Raw genomic sequence first — 22,004 nt, 5'->3', positions numbered from 1 at the left:
CAGTTTTCCCAACAGTGGCTATTGATATTCTGTCCTTTCCTTCTTGCTTTGGGACATCAAAGATTAAGATTCTGTAGGGCCGACCCCGTGGCGCACTTGGGAGAGTGCGGTGCTGGGAGCGCAGCAGTGCTCCCACCGCGGGTTCGGATCCTATATAAGGATGGCCAGTGCGTTCACTGGCTGAGCGTGGTGTGGCCGGTCACAAACATGACAAAATAAAAAATAAAAAAGATTCTGTATATGCACTATCCTGAGCTCTCTGTTATGTTCCATTGGTTCCCTTCTTTGGCTGTTCTTCTCTAAAGCCTTATTGTTCTTCTTGCTATTGTTTTGAATATGCCCATTTTCCATTTTTTAAGATGTTTTTCTCTTTTTGAAGTTGGCTTATCTATTTTATTATTCTTTATTTTTTCCATATATATTTGTAGAGTAAATTTTTAAGTAATTAAAATTTTGAGAAACTCTTAAAAATTTTTATTAGGCTTGAATTAGATTTATAGATTAATTGATATATAATTAACATCTTTCAGTTATCCCATCTGATAGCCTCACAGCGCATGGACTCTTTCTCTGACTATTCATATCATTTTCTATGTTTCTATATTAGAGTTTCAGAATGTCTCTATAGAGGTCTTAGTTAATTCTTGGTTAATTTTAGATATATTAAGAATTTGGTTGTTGTTTGGCTTGTTATGGTATTGTGAATGCTATCTTTCTAGCAGGTTGTTATTACTGATGTAGAAAAACTTTATTTTCAACCATTTTGCTGAACTCTCTTTTTCTTTTTCTTTCTTTTTTTTTTTTTTTTTTAAAGATGACCGGTAAGGGAATCTCAACCCTTGGCTTGGTGTTGTCAGCACCACGCTCAGCCAGTGAGCAAACCGGCCATCCCTATATAGGATCCAAACCCGTGGCCTTGGTGTTATCAGCACCACACTCTACCGAGTGAGCCACGGGCCGGCCTTGAACTCTCCTTTTCTAATAGTGTGCCTGATGCTTCTGTTATGTATTTTTTTTCCCTAGGTAGAGGATTAGATCATTTCTAAATTATAACATTTTTTTCTTCTCTTATAATCCTTATGCCTTTTGTTTCTTTTGCTTCACTTAGAACAGGGCCAGGACCTCCAGGTCCCTGGAAAACAGTAGCAGGGATAATGAGTATCCTTGTTTTGTTTTCTGCCTTAAAGCAAACACATCTTAACTTTCTCCACTAAATACAGTGTGTGATTGTAGATTTTGGCAGATAACCTTTGCCAAGTTAAGAAAGTTTCTTTCTAGATTGACTAATTCTAGTCCTAACTCTGCAGGTTGAAGATGGGTAATGAGCACATACTTGTATACTATATTCTCTGCTTTTATATATGTCTGATCTGCTTTAGTATTTGTTTTGAAAACTTGGATGTTTTCCAAAATGATATATTAAGGAACAGTTTGAGTGTAAGGCAAATTTCATGTTTGCTTATGTGCATCTTCATCCACAAGAAACACCAGGTGAATGTGGAAGACTGCACCTTGCTGTGAATGGGGCTGCATGGGAACACACAGGCACACACCTGAGGCGGCTGCCAGCCACCTCAGTTCATAGCACACATCATGAGCCACGCCCATCCACATCTGGAGTTACAACTCTTCTCTGATGTCAGATAACCTTCTTTCCAGCACCTCACAATAACTAACAAGCTGCAGCCCTTCTCACGCTCACTTCTACAAGCAAATCACAGATCTTTTTCACAGTAAAGTGCTCTATTTATTGTAATATTTATACATTTTCTAACCATTTAACAGGTGTGAAACTGTACTACCATTTTTTAAATTAATAGACTTTATTTTTTGAGCAGTTCTAGGTTTTCAGAATGTATAAGAGAGTTCTTAAATACCTCCTTACTACACCCACCTCCCCCAGTTTCCCCTGTTATTAATATCTTGCGTTAATGTGGTGCATTGGTTACAGTTGGTGAGCCAATACTGATATGTTGTTATTAACCAAAGTCTGTAGTTTGCCTTAGGGTTCAAGCTGTATGTTGTACACTGTATGTTGTATGTTCTATGGGATTTGACAGATATATGTGTCTACCATTACAGTATCATACAGAGTAGTTTCAGTGCACTGAAAGTCCCTTGGACTCCACCTATCCACCGTGAACCTTTGGAAACCACTAATTTTATTACAGTATCCACTGTTTTGCCTTTTCCATAATGTCAGGTAGTTGGAATTACATAGTACACAGCCATTTCAGATTGGCTTCTTTCACTTACCAGTGTGCACTTGAGTTTCCTTCATGTCTTTTCATGGCTTCATTTTTATTACTGAATAATTTTCTATTGTCTGGATGCACCACAGTTTGTTTATCCATTCACCTGTTGAATGACAGCATCTTGGTTGCTTCCAAGTTTTGGCAATTATTAACAAAGCAGCTATAAATTTTCCCGTACTAATTTTTGTGTGGACATTTTTCAGATCATTTGGGTAAATACCAAGGAGTGTGATTGCTGGATCATATGATGAGTATGTTTGGTTTTGTAAGAAACTGCCAAGCTGTCTTCCAAAGTGGCTGCACCATTTTGCATTCCTACCAGCAATGAATGCAAGTTCCTGTGGTTCCACATCCATGGCAGCATTTAGTGGTGTTGGTGCTTTGGATTTAACCATTCTAACAGGTGTGCAGTGGTATCTTGTTGTTGTCTTAACTTGCAATTCCCTAATGACATATGATGTTTAGCATTTTTTCATATGCTTATCTGTCATCTTTATATCTTTTTTGGTGAAGCATCTGTTCAGATCTTTTGCCCGTTTTTAAACTGAGTTGTTTTCTTATTATTGAGTTTTAAGAGTTCTTTGTATATTTTTTGATACTGGTCCTTTATCATATATGTGTTTTGCAAATGTTCCCACTCACTCTGTGGCTTTTCTTTTCATTCTCTTGATGTGCTGCCATGTTTGTTAAACTCTTTTTTTAAAATGTACTACTAACCAAGTTTTTTGAGTGGTGTCCCTCTAACCCCATTTTTTCCCAAAATACTGTGGTTTTTATTGCATGATTTTACATAGCACAGTGATTTTTAGGAACACATTTGTTGCATTATAACAGAACTACCTGTATTTGGAAATTTCCATAATAAAATGTTTGAAATTTTTTAAAAATAAAAATATTTTTAAAAAGAAGAAAATTCTCTTTTGTAAAAGGTTGGGAGTTTTTTTGTAACTAGGCATTAAACTTTCTTAAATGCTTTTTCAGCATTCATTAAAACATCTTATAGTTTATTTCTCCTTTTGTCTATTATTATGGTGAGATTATTTTATGTGGAACCAACCTTGCATCTGGATAAGCCCGATTTAACCATGACACATTATTTTCAGTGCACTGTTATATTTTATTAGCTAATAATTTATTTAGCATTTTTGCATCTACTTTCTTAAGTGAAATGAGAATCAGATTTTCTTTTGTTGTGTTTCCTATCTGGCTTTAGAATTAAGAATATACTAGCTTCAAATTGGGCAGTTTTTGTTCTTTTTCTGTTTTCTGAAACAACTTGTAAAGATATGGATTAACTATTCTTTAAAATACTGATAGCTTCTGTACAGAACCATATGAGCCAAGGGATTTGGGAAGGGAAGTGTTTTCTTTTAAATTGCCATTTTAATTTCTTAAATCTTTGTTGTTTTGTTCAAAGTTTCCCTTATGCCAACTTTACTATTTTATGTACTTTTTAAGGAGTTAGTTCATTTTAATCTAGGTTTTTGGATTTAGTACTGAATGAGAAGATGAAGCTACCGCCATACCTCAAGGGAAATGTGTAAACTTTAAAATATATAAGCCTTAAAATGGGTAGGGAAAAGCAAAGCCAAAAAAAAGAAGTCCTAGTATAAAGGAAAAGATTAATAAATTTGATAGCATTAGAATATAAACCTGTGCTTGAAAGAGTCTCTAAACAATGTGCGTTTTCACAGACTGGGAAGTAGTAGTCAACTTAGTAGACCAATCTCAGACCAGGAAAGATATTTACAGTATCTTTTAAATGACAAAGGATTAGTATAAAAATGTATGAATAGAGAATTTCTATAGATGGGTGAGAGAAAGACAGATTGCGTAAAACTGGGCATATGATATGAATAGGCATTTCTTAGAATAGGAAATTGAATAATCAGTGGATATATGAACAAAAAATCAGCCTCACTGCTAATCAAGAGAAGCCATTCAAAATCCTTCAAATTGGCAGACACTTTAAGTGTGAACTCCAAGTATTGGTGAGGATGTGCAAGGTCAGGAATTCTTATAAATTGTGGATAAATATAAAATTTATACAGATACTTCAGAGATAAGTTTGGCCATATCAAGTAAAGTTGAAGATGATTATGTATCTTAGATAAACTCTTCAGTATGTGCGTGAGGGGACAGCTGCGTGCTAATTGATGCTTCAAGGTTTGGTTATGCTCAAGAAATGTGGAAAACAGACTTCAGAAAGATACGTGCAGTATGACAGTATTTGTGTAAATGTGCAAAACACAAATCATAGTATCCATAACAGTACATCTTTGGATATATACATATTTAGTAGCATTATAAAAATGCACGAGAATAGTACAGAACAGTTTAAGTACATAGATTTATCTGTAGAAAACCTATGGGGAACTGTTTTAATGAATAAAGAAGGATGACTTCTAATTACTGCATTTGCTGAAGAGATATTTTGCATCTTGACTTTGTGCAAGACACTAGGATAGGAGCCGTGGAGACCAGATAGCAGCAGCAAAGACCCCTGCTCTCAGAAGTCCTTCAGAGTCTTCATGGTATTACAAGCAGTGCTACTAACAGCAGCCTTGATGACAGGCCGTTCACTGTCTTACCTCATGCATCAACTACCTAAAGCACTGGGCAATGGGGAGACCAGGGGAATCATGGACTGTTGTGCACAGCACTCTGCACCCAGAGGTCCAGGTTGTGCTGTAAGACGTGACCACTCTGAGCCTTGGTTCCTGACCTATAAAGCAATGGTGATTCCACTGTCTTTTTATTAAGTGAAATGATATATGTGAGAATTCCTGACACATCATGACCTCTCAGTAGAAGCTAGTTTCTTTCTTCCTTCATGAGCATGAGAGCCATCTCTCCTCATTTCTGTAGTCTTCTCTGCAGCTCCTCTAAGCAGAGTTCTCGCCAAGGCAGAGGTGCTCAGAAGGCACAGGTTGTTGGGAACACACAGCTCATTGAATCCCTAGAAGCACTAGGCTGAGTTGCTTGTGGGCAGGTGGATGGAAACAACCCAGAAGACACTCTGTGCAGACTTGCTGTGTCAGTGAGAAAGAGGATGGCCCAGCAGCCGGTGAGGTCTTGCCTGCCTCTGAGTCTCGAGTGACACTCATGTTAAGATTGGGATAATCTTTTCTGATCTCTTGGCCTTACCACTTACCTCCCTGAGCCAGCAGTCTGCCTTGCTTTAGATAGAATGTGACAGCAGCTGCTAGAACAATACTAAAATGCAGAAACGTTATGGAGAAAATAGTATCTGACAACCTAGCCTAGATATTCAAAACTGAGCTTAGCTATATATCTGTCAGCTGATGGCTTCAGATCAGTCTTCTGAGAAGTAGGCTATTGTGAAATTGATGGGCTTAATTAGGAAGACCATAACTAGGATAACTGGACAATAATAATTTAGAGATATTTATACAGGGACCCCTTACAAGGAGTTTTTATTACAATAGAACTTTTTAGAACACCAGAGCCTTCAACAGCCAAAGGAGCAGTTTTGGTGGAAGGCTATGATGGCGGGGGGGTCTTCACCCTGCAGAGCATCCAAACACACCCAGGTGGACCAGACACACCTCTGTGGGAGACAAGGAAGGGAGGACACTGGGCCAGGTGTAGTGGGAACTTTGGGTACACCTTTGGAATTGAGGTGTCTCTGTTAGTCTTTTAACCACATTTTGAAGTGTTTCCACTCTATAATTGCCTTTTTTTACCTCAAAATGAAGAGAAAGGCTCAGGGAGTAAGTGGGAAGGCCAAGCACACTCAGTGGCAGAGTAGATCCCTCCTTGTCATGCCCTCAGAGCTGGATTTCTGATGATACAGAATTCTGAGTTGACAGTTTTTTCCTTTCAGCAACTCAAAGACATTGTTACACTATCTGTCTTTCATTATTTGTGATGAGAAGTCAACTGTCATTCATCTAAGGTCTGTCTAGTTATGTTTCTCTATATTTATCCTACTTGGGATTCAGTGATCTCCTTGAATCTTTCAATTTATGTTTTTTTTACCAAATTTGTCATGTTATTGGCCATTATTTCTTCAGATTTCTTTCTGCCCCATTCACAGTCTCCTCATGTATGTTTAGACCATTTAATATTGTCCCACAAGTCAGTAAGGAACTGTTTGGTTTTTCCCAACACTTTTTTCTTTTTTTCAGATTGGATTATTGCTATTGATCTATCTTCAAATTCACTGACTCTTCTGACTCTTCCTTCTGATATCTAGAATCTACTCTTAAACCTATCCTGGGAATATTTTTATTTCAGAAACTATATTCCAGTTCTAGAATTTCCATTTGATTCTTTGTTATAGCTCCCATTTCTTTACCACTTCTGATCTCTTCATGCATTAGAAGTATGTTTTTCTGCATATTTTTGAGCATTGTTACAATAGTTTATCTGTTACTTCTGACATCTGGATGATCTACATCTCGTTCTCCATTCACTGGCTTTTCTCTTGAGCATCAGTCATATCTTCCTTTACTTTATATAAGAGAACTTCAAAAAGCTCATGGAAAGATTCATACTATCTTTCAATTCTATTTCTCCATGAGCTTTTTGAAGTGCCCTCCTATGTCTAATAAATTTGAATTGTATCTTTTTCATTGAATGATAGATTGTAAAGTCTCTGGATTCTGTTAAGTTTCTCTGAAGAGTTTTGGATTTTTGTTTGTTTTTTTGTTTGTTTTGTTTTTTCTTTTAGAGGGAAGTTAATGTGGCTGAACTAAAACTTTACATTCTATGTTCAGGTTTTTAGCCTTAGCTAGGCTGCTTGGAGTCTTCCCCACACCTACAGTTCAGGGGTCAGCTAGAGATTTGGGCAATTTCACAAAGAATTTATCTGTATCCCTTTCCCTACAACTCTCTTTTCTCTTTTATGTCCTCCTTATTCAAGCTTCTGTGATCACCCTGAAGTCTTTTTTCTGATTTTTCGATCAGTGAGATTGTGACTGCAGGTTTCTACTTGAGTTTTAACCACCTCTAAGCACCTGCCCTCAGGCAGAAAGCTGTGAGAGCAGGAAACTCAGCCATGGTGTTCCCTTTTTCTAAATGTCAGTTCCCCTCTGATTTCTGCCTGCTTTGGGTCATTCTCCAATGCCATCAGATAGTGGTTTTTTACATATATTTTTTTCCAGTGGGTATAATTATCTGTGCAGACTTTGTCTGATAGTATCCATTCCACTGTTATTGGAAGCCCTTAAAACAAATATTTTACTTATTGAGTGACTGAGGGAATTTAAGTTTTGTTTGACCTTAGTTACCTCTACCTAGTAGAGTCGTGAAGGGTGGGTTGAGGCAGAGGGAATGTTGCTGTTGTAACTGAGGTTAATTTATTTGTACACTTGGCATATAATGAATGGAAGCCAAAAACAAGCCACATCGTTACAGAGCCTCGTAGCCAATTTCAGGGGGCATTTCCTCTTCAGAAATCAAATGCATGCTGTTTGCGTGTGAAAAGCAGATCCAGAATGGACAGTATTTTCAAATTAATTTGGATAGGGCTTTAGGAGGAAAAAAAAGGAAACAGGCACTTTGGTAGAGCAGAGCATGTGTGTTGGGAATTGCCTGAGAGGACTCAGTTTTGCGTCTCAATCTGCTGCCCTTTCTCTGTGACCTGGTAAAGCCTTTCCAAGTTCTGAAATTTCCCTTATGAAAAATGAAGACAAATAATATAATTCACATGACAGAGGAGTAAATGGAAATGTTTGTCAAATCCAAATTTGAAAGGTTTAGATTGCGTTTTCTTGATGGTAAATCAAAAGACTCCAGGTATTTTAACCCACCTGGTTTTTTTCAGTTCTCTTTATCTCAACTTTTTAACCATTTTACTCCACCCCCAGGTTATTCTTTTACCAGGATTCAAGTCCATGTCCAGGAATTTTATGGGAAATGTTTTGACAAGGGGAGAAAAGTAGCCTTGAGCAAATTTGTTTTATCTGTCTTAGAGGATATGAGCATTTGACAGTGTCAGGGTTGATAAGAAAAAGGATAGTAACAGAAGAGAAGCAAAATGCAGTTTCTGGAAAGTCTGCATGTTTCCAGCAATATTTTAGGACTTGAGCTCCCTGAATGTCAAGACTAAGCATGTGCCCCTGTATCAACCACTTTGGACAGTACTGCACGCTATTAATGTCCACCTTAGTGGTTCCCAGAGACTTCCATCAAAATTGGTTAACTCAGATTGGTCAAGAGCCCCACGGAGCTGGAGAGGAGTGGACGGGGATGGAGAGAGGAAATGAGGACAGATGGGCAACAAGCTTTGGCTATAGTAAGGACTTTCACTCTCAGTCAATTAAATGGGAGCCTTTGCAGATCTTAGGCAGAGGAGTGAAGTGGTCTGTTGGTATTTTACCAAGGACCACTCTGGCTATTGTCCAGAGGAAGACAAAGGCTCAAATGGGGAGGGAAGCTGGGAGGCCCTGTGTCCCTCCATGCAGGAGAAGGCAGTGATGTGGCCTACATCATGAGAAATGGTTGGATTCTGGATAATAAATAAAGGCAGAGCTGACAGATTGGCTGGTAGATATGGATGTGAATTGTGAGAGAAAAAGTAGAATCAAGGATAACTCCAAGATTTGTGTTCTGAGCACCTGAAAGAATTCAGTTGTGAGCTGTTGGGATCAGGATCCCTGTGAGGTAAGAGGTTTAAGGTGGTGGTCAGGAGTTCTGCTTGGGGCAATTAACTTTAAGATGCCTACCAGGCATCCCAACAGAAGAGCCCCACAGGCAGTGAGAGTGGGAAGACACCTGAGTCATCAGGAGCAGGTATAGTAGTGCTGCCTTGACAGCAGGTCACACATCATTGACCACTATGGGAAGCCGTTGCAATGACCACAGTGCAGAAAGGCCCTAATACCCAAATGTGAACCCAGGCCTGCCTGTGTCAGACTGAAAATAGGTCACACTGATGGGTGCAAAGCCACAGCCTTCAGAGCATAGAGTGGGGTTGCCTTTCACTGTGAAATCACGCATTCCTACTGCAAGTACCAAAACTTATGTGCAAGGATGTTCTGCAGTTGGCTCTACGGAAAGAAAAATGGAAATGAAGTCTACCAATATTTCATTTCCATGTTCAAGACAAGAGACATACACAAAACACAACTTCAAGATTCAGAAAAATGATTCTGATTCAAGAAACCATAATCATGGTGAAAGATTTCACCTCAGCAGTTATCTGGGACTACTGACAAATATGATCTCTTCAAACTTAGATGCTGACATTGAAGAACTGTCAAGCTTCAGTAGGAGGAAGCACAGGGTCACCACTAGCAGTGCTTATGGAGAAGTGATCCTCAAGAGTAGTGTAAAGCATAAGGTCCCCCAGCTCTCTCCAATTGGCAATCTAGTTATTTGTATTTCTTATTTAAGAGGTGTAACTACATATTAGGCAGGGTTTTTCTTATAATAGTCTGGGAAAAGGCTGCTTGAATTTTTGATCTAAACTGAAGAGAGGTTCAGGTCTTCCAAACAAGGAGGTCAGCTAGGCAAACATTGGCTGTAGAGACCAGCTAGTGTTGCAGTCTCCACTGTGCATGTGAAGACTTAACAATATTTGGAAAGTCCCTTCAAATTGAAACTGGGCTGGCCAGTTAGCTCACAGTTGATTAGAGTGCAGCATTACAACACCAAGTCATAGTTTCAGATCCCCATTCTAGCCAGCTATCAAAAACAAACAAACAAACAAACAAAAAACAACAACAACAAAACTGGTATTGGCATGCTCAATCTCTGTAAACCAAGCCTTAAAGCTTTTCATGCATGGCCCTACCTTATTTAGAGACAACCTCAAAGTGAAGCAGAGCCACCTATTGGATACATAAGATTGTCCCGTTGCATTTAACGTAAGCAGCTTGCACATTAAGAAAGGGAAATTTTATCATTTTAGAAGCCTAATTTGGTTTAAATAATTGGCTCTACTATAATCTACCATGAATGATCATGGCATTTTATTTGGTATTTAAATAATGTTTTGTGTTGAAAATTATTATTAAAGTAATTGGGCCATAATTTTATTGTATTGTGGAGCATTGAGGTGAAAATAATGAAAATTTTCATTAAAGCACCATGTGACATAATTTCATTGTATTAGAGTATATTATATTGATTAGCCAAAACTTGTAATTTGTCTTCCGTGAATTTGTACTCCAAAAGTCTGTGATCTAGAATGTTCCATTGCAGGCTGATTCTGTTCAGTGAAAAATCGATGTCAATACCTGAATTTTTGCAGCAGCCTAAGGTTAGAGGAGCAGCTGCTCACATCTGTGGCACTCACATTTGCCTAACATAAAATTACCATGTGTCAATAATCATGCTTCACTTATTGCTGGAGCATGACGTATCACATTTTTTATGTAATTGTTTTTTGAAGTAATTGTGACTGCGAAGCATACCTGAGATCTACACCTTTACTGATCTGCCAGGTACTTAATGCTTTTAATAATACGGTCCCACAGCACTAAGCAGCCAGGTGCTGCTGGGGGACTCATGGGAGGGAATATGAGGGGGAAACAGGGCTCCTGATCTGAAGGTAGAAGAGGTGTGGAGAGGATGGAGCATTTGGAAGAGCTGGCCCACAAGGAGAGCAGTCCCATGGAGTGAACAGCCAGGAGTGGTTTTAATCCTGCTTTTGTGCTGACTGAAAGACTCCAGCAGATGTCTTACTTCTTTGCACCTCTGGGCCTTTACGATGTAATGTGCCTAGTAACACCTACTTCAGAGATGGGCTGGAACAAGATATGTAAAGTCCTCACCATTGTAAATTCTCAGCAAAAGTTATTTTCCTCCCATCTCAGGAGACAAGGGAGGATGAGAGAAGTTCAAAGTCTTTCCCAGGAGGAAACCCTGAGGGTAAGCCTCAAATGTGGGGGGGTACCAATTTGGTGCTATAGATGCCATAGAGTTCTAGTTGCCCAAGGAACACAGCTCTCAAAACCTTAAATAAGCTAATTTTTTGTGCAACCTGAAATAAAAACTCTTGAGCCGAGGACATGACTAAATGTAGTGTGGGATACTGGAACAGAAAAAGGACATTAGGGAAAAACTAAGGGAATCTGAACGAAGTATGGACATGAGTTAACAGTAATGTGTCAGTATTGGTCCATTCATTGTGACAAATGTACCACACTAACATGAGCTCTTAATAACAGGAGAAACCGGCTGTGGGGTGTATGGGCACTCTCTGTACTGCCTGCTCAATCGTTCTGTAAATCTAAAACTGTTCTAACAAATAGTCTATTAATAATTTTTTAAAAACCCAAAAACGGGACAGGATTTTGAGCAAAAGGCAGACACCAACCCATGAGCAAAGGTACTGGGCAAACAAGAGCAAGCGAGGAGGAACAGTCATGAGGCCAGCACAGCATGCCTCTCCCTCCCCACTGGGGGCCGCTCCTGGCTTGCAGACCAGGCAGCGAGGGCTCAGTGCAGGTTGCTGCCATGCCTGGCTCCAGCTGACAGGCCATGAGTGGATGATTAGACACTGCCTGTGTTGCCTGCTCCACTAGCGGTAAACACGGACCTCACCCAGGCAGCAGGGATCCTTCCTGCAGAAGACATGTTTTAAACTCAGTCTAGTGGAAGCATGCTAAACGTCTGACTGGCCCATGAGGTTTGGCTCCTTGTAAGCTGTGTGATTTGGAGGAAGGAATTTCACCTCTGTAGACCCCAGCTTCCTCATCTGTAGAATGGGCACTTCGTTTCACCTTCCTTGTTCATGTCACAGGATGTAGTGAGAAGCCCGAACGGCAACAGACCTGAGAATGTTCCACAGCTCAGAGCCGCTGAGGTCCATGCTGCCTGTGCCCGCTGCCCTTCCCAGGCAGTGGCCGCAGACATTCTGCCTGCTGCCCGGGAGCCTCACCTCTCTTCCCCGTTTCTTCCTCTGCTCCAGCTACTCTGCAACTCTTCCATGTCCTTGAAAGACACCACTCTCTCGCTTCTGGGGCCAGATGCTGTCTCTGTTGCCTGGATCACTCCTCCACCCCCTCCCTACCCCCTTTCCCTCTAGCATGCCACTTCACCGCTAGCAGGTCCAGGACCTCCCAGGCTTGGTCGGGGTCTCCTGTCCCTGATGTCCCACTGCACCTCCACTTGACATCATTTGCTTAACTCCCCTGTTTCCTGCTCGACTCTGAGCTCCTTCTTCACGCAGCATCCTCAGAATCCAGCATGGTATCTGGTCGCATGTACACAGTGGACACTAAATAAATAATTTGAGTGAGTTCAGAAAGAAAGAAACAAATGCATAGATGTGATAAGCTGGAAGCCTCTGGTTGGTGCTGGGGGAATACCTAGGACCCTCAAGATGCCCCACATGCTGGGATTCCTGTTTCTACTCTAAGACCATGTACCAGGCTCTTTAGAGAGGTTTCTGCAAGGCCCCTGAGGCCACTTCAAAGTCTGTATGGCCTGTATTTGCTGGAACAGAACTCCCTTTGGAGTTAGTGAGTTACTTTGTTGATGGCTCTTGACAGAGAGCAGTGGGTTTCAAACTTTGCAACTTTGCACATGCACCAGGGTCATCTGGAGGGCTTTGCATGCACAAGCTGCAGGCCCCATCCCAGAGTTTCTGATTCAGCAGGTCTGAGGAGGAGTGCCAAGAATTTGCATCTTTAACAAGTTCCCAAGTGCTGCTGCTGATCTGCGGCCCACTCTTTGAGAACGACTCACTACCAGGGCTGTAAGTCAGCAGAGGAAGGAGGTAGGGACTGAGGAGACTCCCCCAGGGCTCTCTCCCTCTTAGGCAGGACCACCTACCTTCCCTCTAAGGGGAAGCGGAATCATCTGGCTGCTGTTCATCAGAGGTGAAGGCACCCTCTCTGAACTTTTATTTAGAATCCAGAACTATTAGTTGTGCTGCTCTCTAAATGTTGTTAGATTTCAGAAAGGATCAAAGACAGCAGACTTGTCTTCCCACATAAAAATTAAAAATCCAAAATCAAGTTTGGCTTTTGCATTGACCAGGCTGTGTTGTGCTTGTTCGTTTAGTCATCTGCAAATACTGCAGAGAATTGGTCACACCCTTTAATGCTATTATGTAAGTTAGCTGTATGTGAACCTCCTTGCTTTACCTGAAAGGAATTTGAGCCAAGTCTCGGTAGACAGGTGACTGCCACTGGCCATTTGCACAGACCAGCACAGAGCCTGAATTTCCTGGCTCCAGCCCTGGGGTCTTTCCTCTGCTGCAGCTCCCACTTCCACTCCCACAAATGCCTCCTCTTCCCTTCATTTATGCAGTTGCAAAACCCTCAGGAAATGCCTCCTGGGTTCCACAGCCTGTGCTGAAAGCTGGATATAAGAGAATGAATAAAAGTACTCAGAGACTCATGTCAAAACTTGCTTTTTCTTTTCTCCCCGGCTGCAGATTTGCTAGATGAGCAATCATTCTGTGGGCTACACAGATCCCAGCTGGGATTGCCTAAGAAAAGAGCCAAGAAAAGTAATGACTCTTAGTAGAAATTTGTTTCCCCAGAGACTATTGCTTTTAAAATACCCCAGAGAAAAGAGCGTGGCAGGGAGAGAGAGAGACTTTGTCTTTTAAGATATACACGATGGTATTTGCAGATTAAATTATATGATATCTGGAAGTTTAAAATAATGGAGCATTGGGAAAAAAAGGATCTAAATATGGAGAGATATTTTGTGTTCATGGATTGGAGGACTCAACAGGGTAAATATTTCAGTGTCTCCAAATTGATACATAGGTCGATACATTGATACGTTGCAGTAATGCAATTGCTATCAAAATCCCAATAAGATTTTTTTGTGACTATGTAGACAAGATTATTCTAAAAGTTATATGGAAAGGCAAAGGAGTAAGAGTAACTAAAAACAATTATGAAAAAAGGGAAAGGAATAAAGTAGGAGGAACCACTCTGCCAAATTTTAAGAAGTATTTTATACCCACATAAAGCAAGACCATTTGGTATGGGAAAGGATAAACACAGAGATCAATGGAATAGAATAGAGAACCCAGAAATAGCACCAAAGTATAGCCAGCCAATTGTTTAAATAGCCTTAATGAGGTAGAAGCCTCATAGCATGCTGTTCTCCCATTTAATGTTTAAAAATCAATGATTTTTGGTATACTACATTAATTTTTTTAATTGCGGTAAAATATATATAACGAAAATTTGCCATTCTAACCATTTGTAAGTGTACAATTCCATGGCATTATTTTCACAATGTTGTGCAACCATTATCACTGTATGTTTTCAAAACTTTTGCATCACCCCAAACACAAACTTGTTAACCATTGAGCTGTAATTACCCATCCCCGCTCCCCACAGCTCCTGGTAACCTCTAATCTATTTTCTGTTGCTAAGAATTTGCCTGTTCTAGATACCTCATATAAGTGGAATCATACAATGTATCCTTTTGTGTCTGGTTTACTTCATTTACCATAATATTTTCAAGGTTCATCTATGCTGCAGCATGACTCAGGACTTGATGCCTTTTTATGGATGAATAATATTCTGTAGTATGTATATACCACATTTTCCTTATCCTTTTATCTGTTAATAGACACTTGAGTTGTTTCTACCTTTTGGCTATCATAAATAATGATACTACTGACATCGGTGTACAAGTATCTGTTTGAGTCCCTGATTTCCATTTTGGGAAGTATATACCTAGGAGTGGAAATACTGGATTATATGGTAATTCTATGTTTTGCTTTTTGAGAAACTGTTTCTACAAGCAGCTGCACCATTTTACATTCCCACTGGCAACACACGAGGATTCCAGTTTCTCCACAACCTCCTCAGTACTTATTTTCCATCTTTTCTTGTTTTTTTAACTATCCTAAGGATGTGAAGTGGTCTATCATCATAGTTTTGATTTGCATTTCCCTAATGATTAGTGATATTGAGTATCCTCTTATGTGCATATTTGCCATTTATATATTTTCTTTGGAGAAATGTCTATTCAATTTCTTTGCCCATTTTTGAAGTGAGTGGCTTTTTGTTTTTTGAGTTATAAGAGTTCTTTATATATTTTGGATATCAATCCCTTATCAGATACATGATTTGAAAATATTTTCTCTCATTGTGAGGATTGCCTTTTCCTCTCTTTTTATTTATTTTTATCATTATTATTATTATTTTAACTGATTATACATATTCATGGGGCACAGAGCTGACCGTCAGCATCTATGCCCAAAATGTGTTGAGCAAATTAATTCTATCAGCATGCCCACCACCTCAAATTGCAATTATTTCCTGTAACTCCCACCCAGCTTTTCCCCAATGCCCCTCTCTTTCCCCCCTGCCCTGATGCACAAAAGTTTTAAATTTTTTTTTTCCAAAAGATGACTGGTAAGGGGATCTTAACCCTTGACTTGGTGTTGTCAGCACCGTGCTCTACATAGGAATCCAAACCCGTGGCCTTGGTGTTATCAGCAACATACTCTCCCGAGTGAGCCACAGGCTGGCCCTAAAAGTTTTAAATTTTGATGTAGTCAAATTTATCTATTTTTTCCTTTCGTTACCTGTGCCTTTGGTGTTATATCCAGTAAATTATTTTCAGATCCAATGTTGTAAAGTTTTTCTTCTATGTTTTCTTCTAAGAGTCTTACAGTGTTAGCTCTTATATTTAGGTCTTTGTCCATTTTGAGTTAATTTTTGTATATGTTATGTAAGGATCCATTTTCATTCTTTTGCATTTGGTTATCCAGTTTCCCAACACCATTTTTTGAAAGGACTGTCTTTTCCACCATCGTATGTCTTGGCACCTTTATCTAAAATCAACTGACCATAAATATGAAGGTTTATTTCTGGGTTCTCAATTCTATTCGATTGGTCTATATGTCTGTCCTTATGCCAGTAACATAATGTTTTGATTATTGTGGCTCTGTAGTAAGTTTTGACATGAAGAAATGTAGGTTCTCCAACTTTGTTCTTTTTTCAAGATAACTTTAGCCATTTAGAGTCCCTTAAGATTCCATATGAATTTTAGGATCAGATTTTCTATTTGTGTAAAAAATGCCATTAGGATTTTGATAGAATACATTGAATCTATAGATTGCTTTGGGTAGTGTTGTCATCTTAAAAATCTTAAGTCTTCCATTCCATGAACGTGGGTTGTCTTTGCATTTATTTAGGTTTTCTTTAATTTCTATTAGCAATGTTTTTTAGTTTTCAGTGTAAAAATCTTAGGCTTCCTTGGTTGAATTTATTTCTAAGTGGTTTGTTGTTGTTGTTGTTGTTGTTGTTTTGATGCTATTGTAATAGAATTTTTTAAAAAATTCCTTTTCAGATTGTTCATTGCAAATATACAGAAATAAAATGATTTTGAATGTTAATTTATATTCTGAAGCTTTGCTGAATTTATTTCTTTAACAATTTCATTGTGGATGTTTTAGGGTTTTCTATGTATAAGATCATGTCGTCTGCAAAGAAAGATCATTTTATTTCTTCTTTTTCAGTTTGGATGCCTTTTATTTCTTTTTCTTGCCTGTTTGCCCTCACCAGGACTTCCAATACCATGTTGAATAGAAGTGAAGAAAGTGGGCATCCTTATTTTGTTCTTGATCTTAGAATAAAAGCTTTCAATCTCTCACCATGAGATATTATGTTAGATGTGCGTTTCTCATGTGTATAGCCTTTATCATGTTAAGGACATTACCTCTATTTCTAATTTATTGAGTGTTTTTATCATTAAAAGTTGTTGAATTTTGTCAAAGATTTTTCTACATTAGTTGAGACGATCATGTATTTTTTCCTTCATTCTATTAATGTGGTACATTATATTGATTCATCTTCATATGTTGCAATGAATCAACATTTCAGTGTCCTTACATTCCAGAAATAAATCCCATTTAATCACAATTCATAATCTTTTAAAAATGCTGTTGAATTCAGTTTGCTAGTATTTTTTAAAATGCTGTTGAATTCAATTTGCTAGTATTTTGTTGAGTTTTGTGTCTATATTCATAAAGTATATAAATCTGTAGTTTTCTTGTTGTTTCATCTGGTTTTATTACCAGGGTAATGCTGGCCTTTTAAAATGAGTTAGGAAGTATTCCCTCCTCTTCAATTTTTTGGAAGACTTTGAGAAGAATTGGTGTTAATTGTTCTTTAAATATTTGGCAGCATTCACAACCGGATAGTAGAAGCCATCTGGTACTGGGCTTGTCTTTGTCGGAAGATTTTTGATTACTCATTCAATTTCCTTACTAATTATAGGTTTATTCGGATTTTCTATTTCTTCTTGAGTCAGTTTTGGTGTTTCTAGGAATTTTCCATTTCATCTAGTATAATTTGTTGGCTGTTGGCATACAATAGTTCATAGTATTCTCTTATAATCATTTTTATTTATGTAAATAGGTAGTAATGTCTCTACCTTGCCCACCGTTTTTTTACAAAGGTACAAAAGCAGTTTATTGGATGAAAGTTAGACTTTTTACAAATGGTGCTGGAACAATTAGACCATCCATAGACAATGAAAATGAACTTTGAGCTAAACCTAGCATGCTATGCCAAAAAAACCCTCAAAACAGATCCTAGATTTAATTATAAAAGGTAAACTATAAACTTACAGAAGAAAACATAAGAGAAAAATCCTTGGGAACTAGGGTTTTGTGAGGTATTCTTAGCTGTAACATTAAAAGCGTGGCTCATAAAAGGGAAAATTGATAAGTTGAACATTATGAAATTAAAAATACTGTTTTTAAATTAACTAAAATCCTTGTTAATGGGATGAAAAGATAAGCTATAGACTGAGAGAAAACACTTGCAAACTACATGTCTGACAAAGAATTCATATCTAGAATATATAAAGAACTCTGAAATCTCAGCATTAACACAACAAAAAATCCAGTTAGAAAACAAGCAAAAGACATGAAGCTATATTTCACCAAAGAGAATATATGGCAAATAAGCACATGAGAATATGCTCAATATCACTAGTCTTTCAGGAAATGGAAACTGAGAACATGATAAGATATCACTACACGTGTATCAGAATGTCTAAAATATAAAATAATAACAATACCAAAAGCTGGTGAGGATTTAGAGGAACTGGATCTGTTATACATTGCTAGTGGGAATGTAAAATGGTACTGCCAGTCTGGGAAATAGTTTGGCGGTTTCTTAAGAATGAAATATTCAACTACTATATGACCCAGCAATTGCACTCCTGGGCATTTATCCCAGAGAAATGAAAATTTATGTTCACACAAAATCCTGCTCATGAATGTTTACAGCAGCTGTATTCGTAGTAGCCAATACCTAGAAACAACCCACATATCCTTAAACAGTGGAATGGTTAAACAAACTGTTGTACTTACTATGGAATACTATTCAGCAGTAAAGAGGAATGAGGTTTTAATACATACAGCAACTTGGATGGATCTCAAGGGCATTTGGCTGATTGAAAATGACCAGTCTCAAAAGCTTACATAGAGGTTGTTCTAGTGATTACACAAATCTGTACAGGTGATAAAATGACAGAAAACTATACACATACATTGCACCAATGTCATTTCCTGGCTATGATATTGTACTAGAGTTACATGAGATATAGCAGTGGGAGAAACTGAGTGAAGGATGCACAATACCTCTCTGTACCATAGTTGTAACACCCTGTAACTCTACAATTATTTCAAAATTAAGTTTTTTAAATGCCCTAAAGGAGAAGGTATGGCACTTTGACAACCTTTGATGGATTGCAGTTTGTTTTAGATGTGTATTGTGGTTATGTTTTTTAAAATGAGAAAGATAGAGTCCATGTTTCTTAGAAACATATACTATGGTATTTACAGGTGAAATTGTATCATGTCTTGGATTTGCTTTAAAAACCATCCAGTGGGGAGGGGAATTAGATGATGAAACAAAATCAGCCACATGCTGAGAATTGTTGAAGCTGGACTATGGATATATGAAGTTCATGATACTATTAGCTCTCCCTTTGTACACATTTGAAACTTTCTATAATAAAAGTTTTAAAACATACATGAAATAAAACTTATGAGCATTCCTCAGGACTCTTGACTACAAACAAGGTCTGGAACAGGCCTTTGGCTCCTGCTGGCAAGCTAGGCTCAGGCCACTACTGCCAGGCTTGAGACAGGGTTTCCCAGGTCAGTTCTGGGCTTGGGAGTCCCTCTCACCATGTTGGGTGCTTCTTTGTCTACATTCAGCCACATGTATGAGGCTTGAACTGTATTGCTGGCCGTGGCTCTGCCAGGCCTCACAGACCTTCAGGAAACTTGCCGTTTGCCCATCCACTCATCCTCCGGGCCTCCATCTGCTCATGCATTCATCTCTCCATGTTTTTATTCACCTGTTTAGTCACCAGCTAGCCACCATTCATTCTTCCATCCATCCATTTACCTGTTTATTTAACATTGACTAAATGTGGACATCAATGAATGAGGCCTGGCTCCTGCCTTCAAGGAGGTCACAGTAGATGGGGAGAGTCAGGTCAACACAGTGTATAGAGGGTGCGTGTTTAATGCCGAGAGAGTTGTCTGTTAAGGTACCTGAGGGTAAGAGAGAGGCAGTGTCAGTTCTTGGAGCAAGGGATCAGATGAAGCTTGCACAGAGGAGGAAATGCCGGAGGTGAGTCTTGAAAGTTTGTGTTTTCACATATGTTGGGCCCACCGTGATAATCCAGGATAACCTTCCTGTGTCAAGGTCCGTTGATTAGCAGCTTTAATTCCATCCGCAGCCTTAATTCCTCTTTGTCATGTAACATAATAGATTCACAGGCTCTGGATTAGACTTTTCCACCTTTGGAGACCATTATTCTGCCTCCTACAAGAACAGAGTTCTTATGCACATCCATCTACGTGGAAACTCGACTGAAGGACGGAGCAGACATTGCAGATCCCTGGGAAAGCACTGCCCATCCCACAGATGGTGCTGAGACCACTGACTGTCTTTACAGAAAAAATGAAATTGGATTCCAACCTCACACCATACACAGAAATCATTTCCAGGTGGATTAAAAACTCATATGTCAAAAGAAAAGCTATAAAACATCAAAGCAAAACATAGGAGAATATCTTTATGATTTTGAGGTAGGGAAGAATTTCCCAAACACAAAAATTGTAAACCATCTAGGACAAAATTGACAAATTTGTCTATATTAAAATTAAGAATTGTTCATTGAAAGGCACCTTAAAGAGAATGACAAGACAAGCCACAAACTGGGAAAAAGCTGTGACACACATGGGAGACAGATTTATCCAGAATGGGTGGAGGGACAGTGTGTGCATACATACATATATACACACATGTTTTCTACATTGATGATATAGTAAAGATAAGAAACTCAATAGAAAAATGGATGAAACTCATAGACATCTCACATTAAAGGAAATATAAATGACCCGTAAATGTAGATAAGATATTCAACATATTAGTAATCAGAAATATAAAATAAAACCACAGTAAAATATCATTTCATACCCATTAGCTTCTCAAAAACTAAATTGTCTGGTAATGCCAGTCCCAAGAGTTAGCTAGGATGAGGCGCGATGGGAATATTCATGCACCACTGTTGGAGCACAAATTGGTAGAATAGCGTTAGGAAACCATCAGGTGTACCTAGGACCCATTGGATAACCAAATGAAAAGAATGAAGTTGTACCCTGACCTAACATATACAAAAATTAACTCAAAATGGACAAAGACCTAAACATAAGAGCCAAAACTATAAGACTCTTACAAGAAAACATAGAGGTTATCTGTGTGTTACAATTTCATGAGGGGTGGGGAGACATTAGGAAAACAACGTGTAAAAGGTTCATCAGGGCGCAACAATGAAAACAACGGGGACCAACACTGTCCTAGAGAGACTCTTGGGCATGTGCCCAGGTGTGTGTAGACGTGCTGTAGAGACAGCACATCGTTCATAACAGCAACAACACAGGAAGCAACCCGCTCTGGATGGATACACAAAACGCGAAACACTCATAAAACACAGGACTGCGTGAGTGAACATGAGTCAGCTGCAGCCACACAAGCAGCTGAGTGGAAAAAGCCAGTCAGAGAAGGAACGCTACTGTTTTCCTTTATGTAAGCTCAAACCCAGGCCAAACGGGACAGAAACAAATGCTAAAACAAAGAAAAGCATGGGAATCATTTATAAAAAGTTCACACTTTTGGATATCTGTAAAGGAGAGAGAGAGGAATGAGATTGCAGTGGGGAATAAAAGAGGGGGAATTCCAAGATTCTGGTGATTTTCTTAAGCAGATACCAGAACTGTCCATTTTATGAAATTGCAAACTATACACACTTGTAGATTTCAGGACAAACTTTTAACATTTTCCTTAAGGGCCTTATCCTATAGCCAACACATTGCTAAACAGTTTTAACTGAATTCCACTGGAGGGGCTGTACGTGTTGTGCTATTGTGAATACTTGTGTTTTCTTGTCTGCCGAGTGGCTGTGGCCTGAGCACAGCGCAGGTGACTAACTGCTGCCGAGAGTCGGCCGGTGTGTTCTTTCAATGAGGCTATACTTTTGCAGTATGGATGGTTGGAGAAGCTAGCTCCCCGACCCCTCCCTCCTCTCACAGAAGGAACAGTGGTCCTTTTCCGCATGCTCCCCTTCTGCCCTTTCAAGCCCACTCCCTTTGCAAGCTGCTGTCTCTCCTTCCAGCGATGCCCAACGGAGCTCTGGACACGGCTATCCGCGCTGACGAGGCTGGTAGTGAGGAGGACCTGTATGAGGACCTACACGGCTCCAGCCACCACTATAGCCACCCTGGAGGGGGTGGCGAGCAGCTGGCCATCAACGAGGTAGGGTCAC

The 22,004-nt window shown here is 39.2% G+C and overlaps 1 protein-coding gene across 1 annotated transcript in view; it reads left to right on the top strand.

Annotated features, from left to right (window-relative positions):
• Positions 1-22,004, top strand: part of ARHGEF4 (Rho guanine nucleotide exchange factor 4) — a 94,674-nt gene that overhangs the window by 54,274 nt on the left and 18,396 nt on the right. Inside the window, exon 3 of the mRNA XM_063091546.1 lies at positions 21,855-21,994. Coding sequence (XP_062947616.1) covers positions 21,855-21,994 — 140 coding nt within the window. The remainder of the gene's footprint in view (positions 1-21,854; positions 21,995-22,004) is intronic.

Source organism: Cynocephalus volans, chromosome 1 (genome assembly GCF_027409185.1).
Source record: "Cynocephalus volans isolate mCynVol1 chromosome 1, mCynVol1.pri, whole genome shotgun sequence".
Lineage (NCBI taxonomy): Eukaryota > Metazoa > Chordata > Mammalia > Dermoptera > Cynocephalidae > Cynocephalus > Cynocephalus volans.
This window is presented reverse-complemented; position numbering and strand designations above follow the sequence as displayed.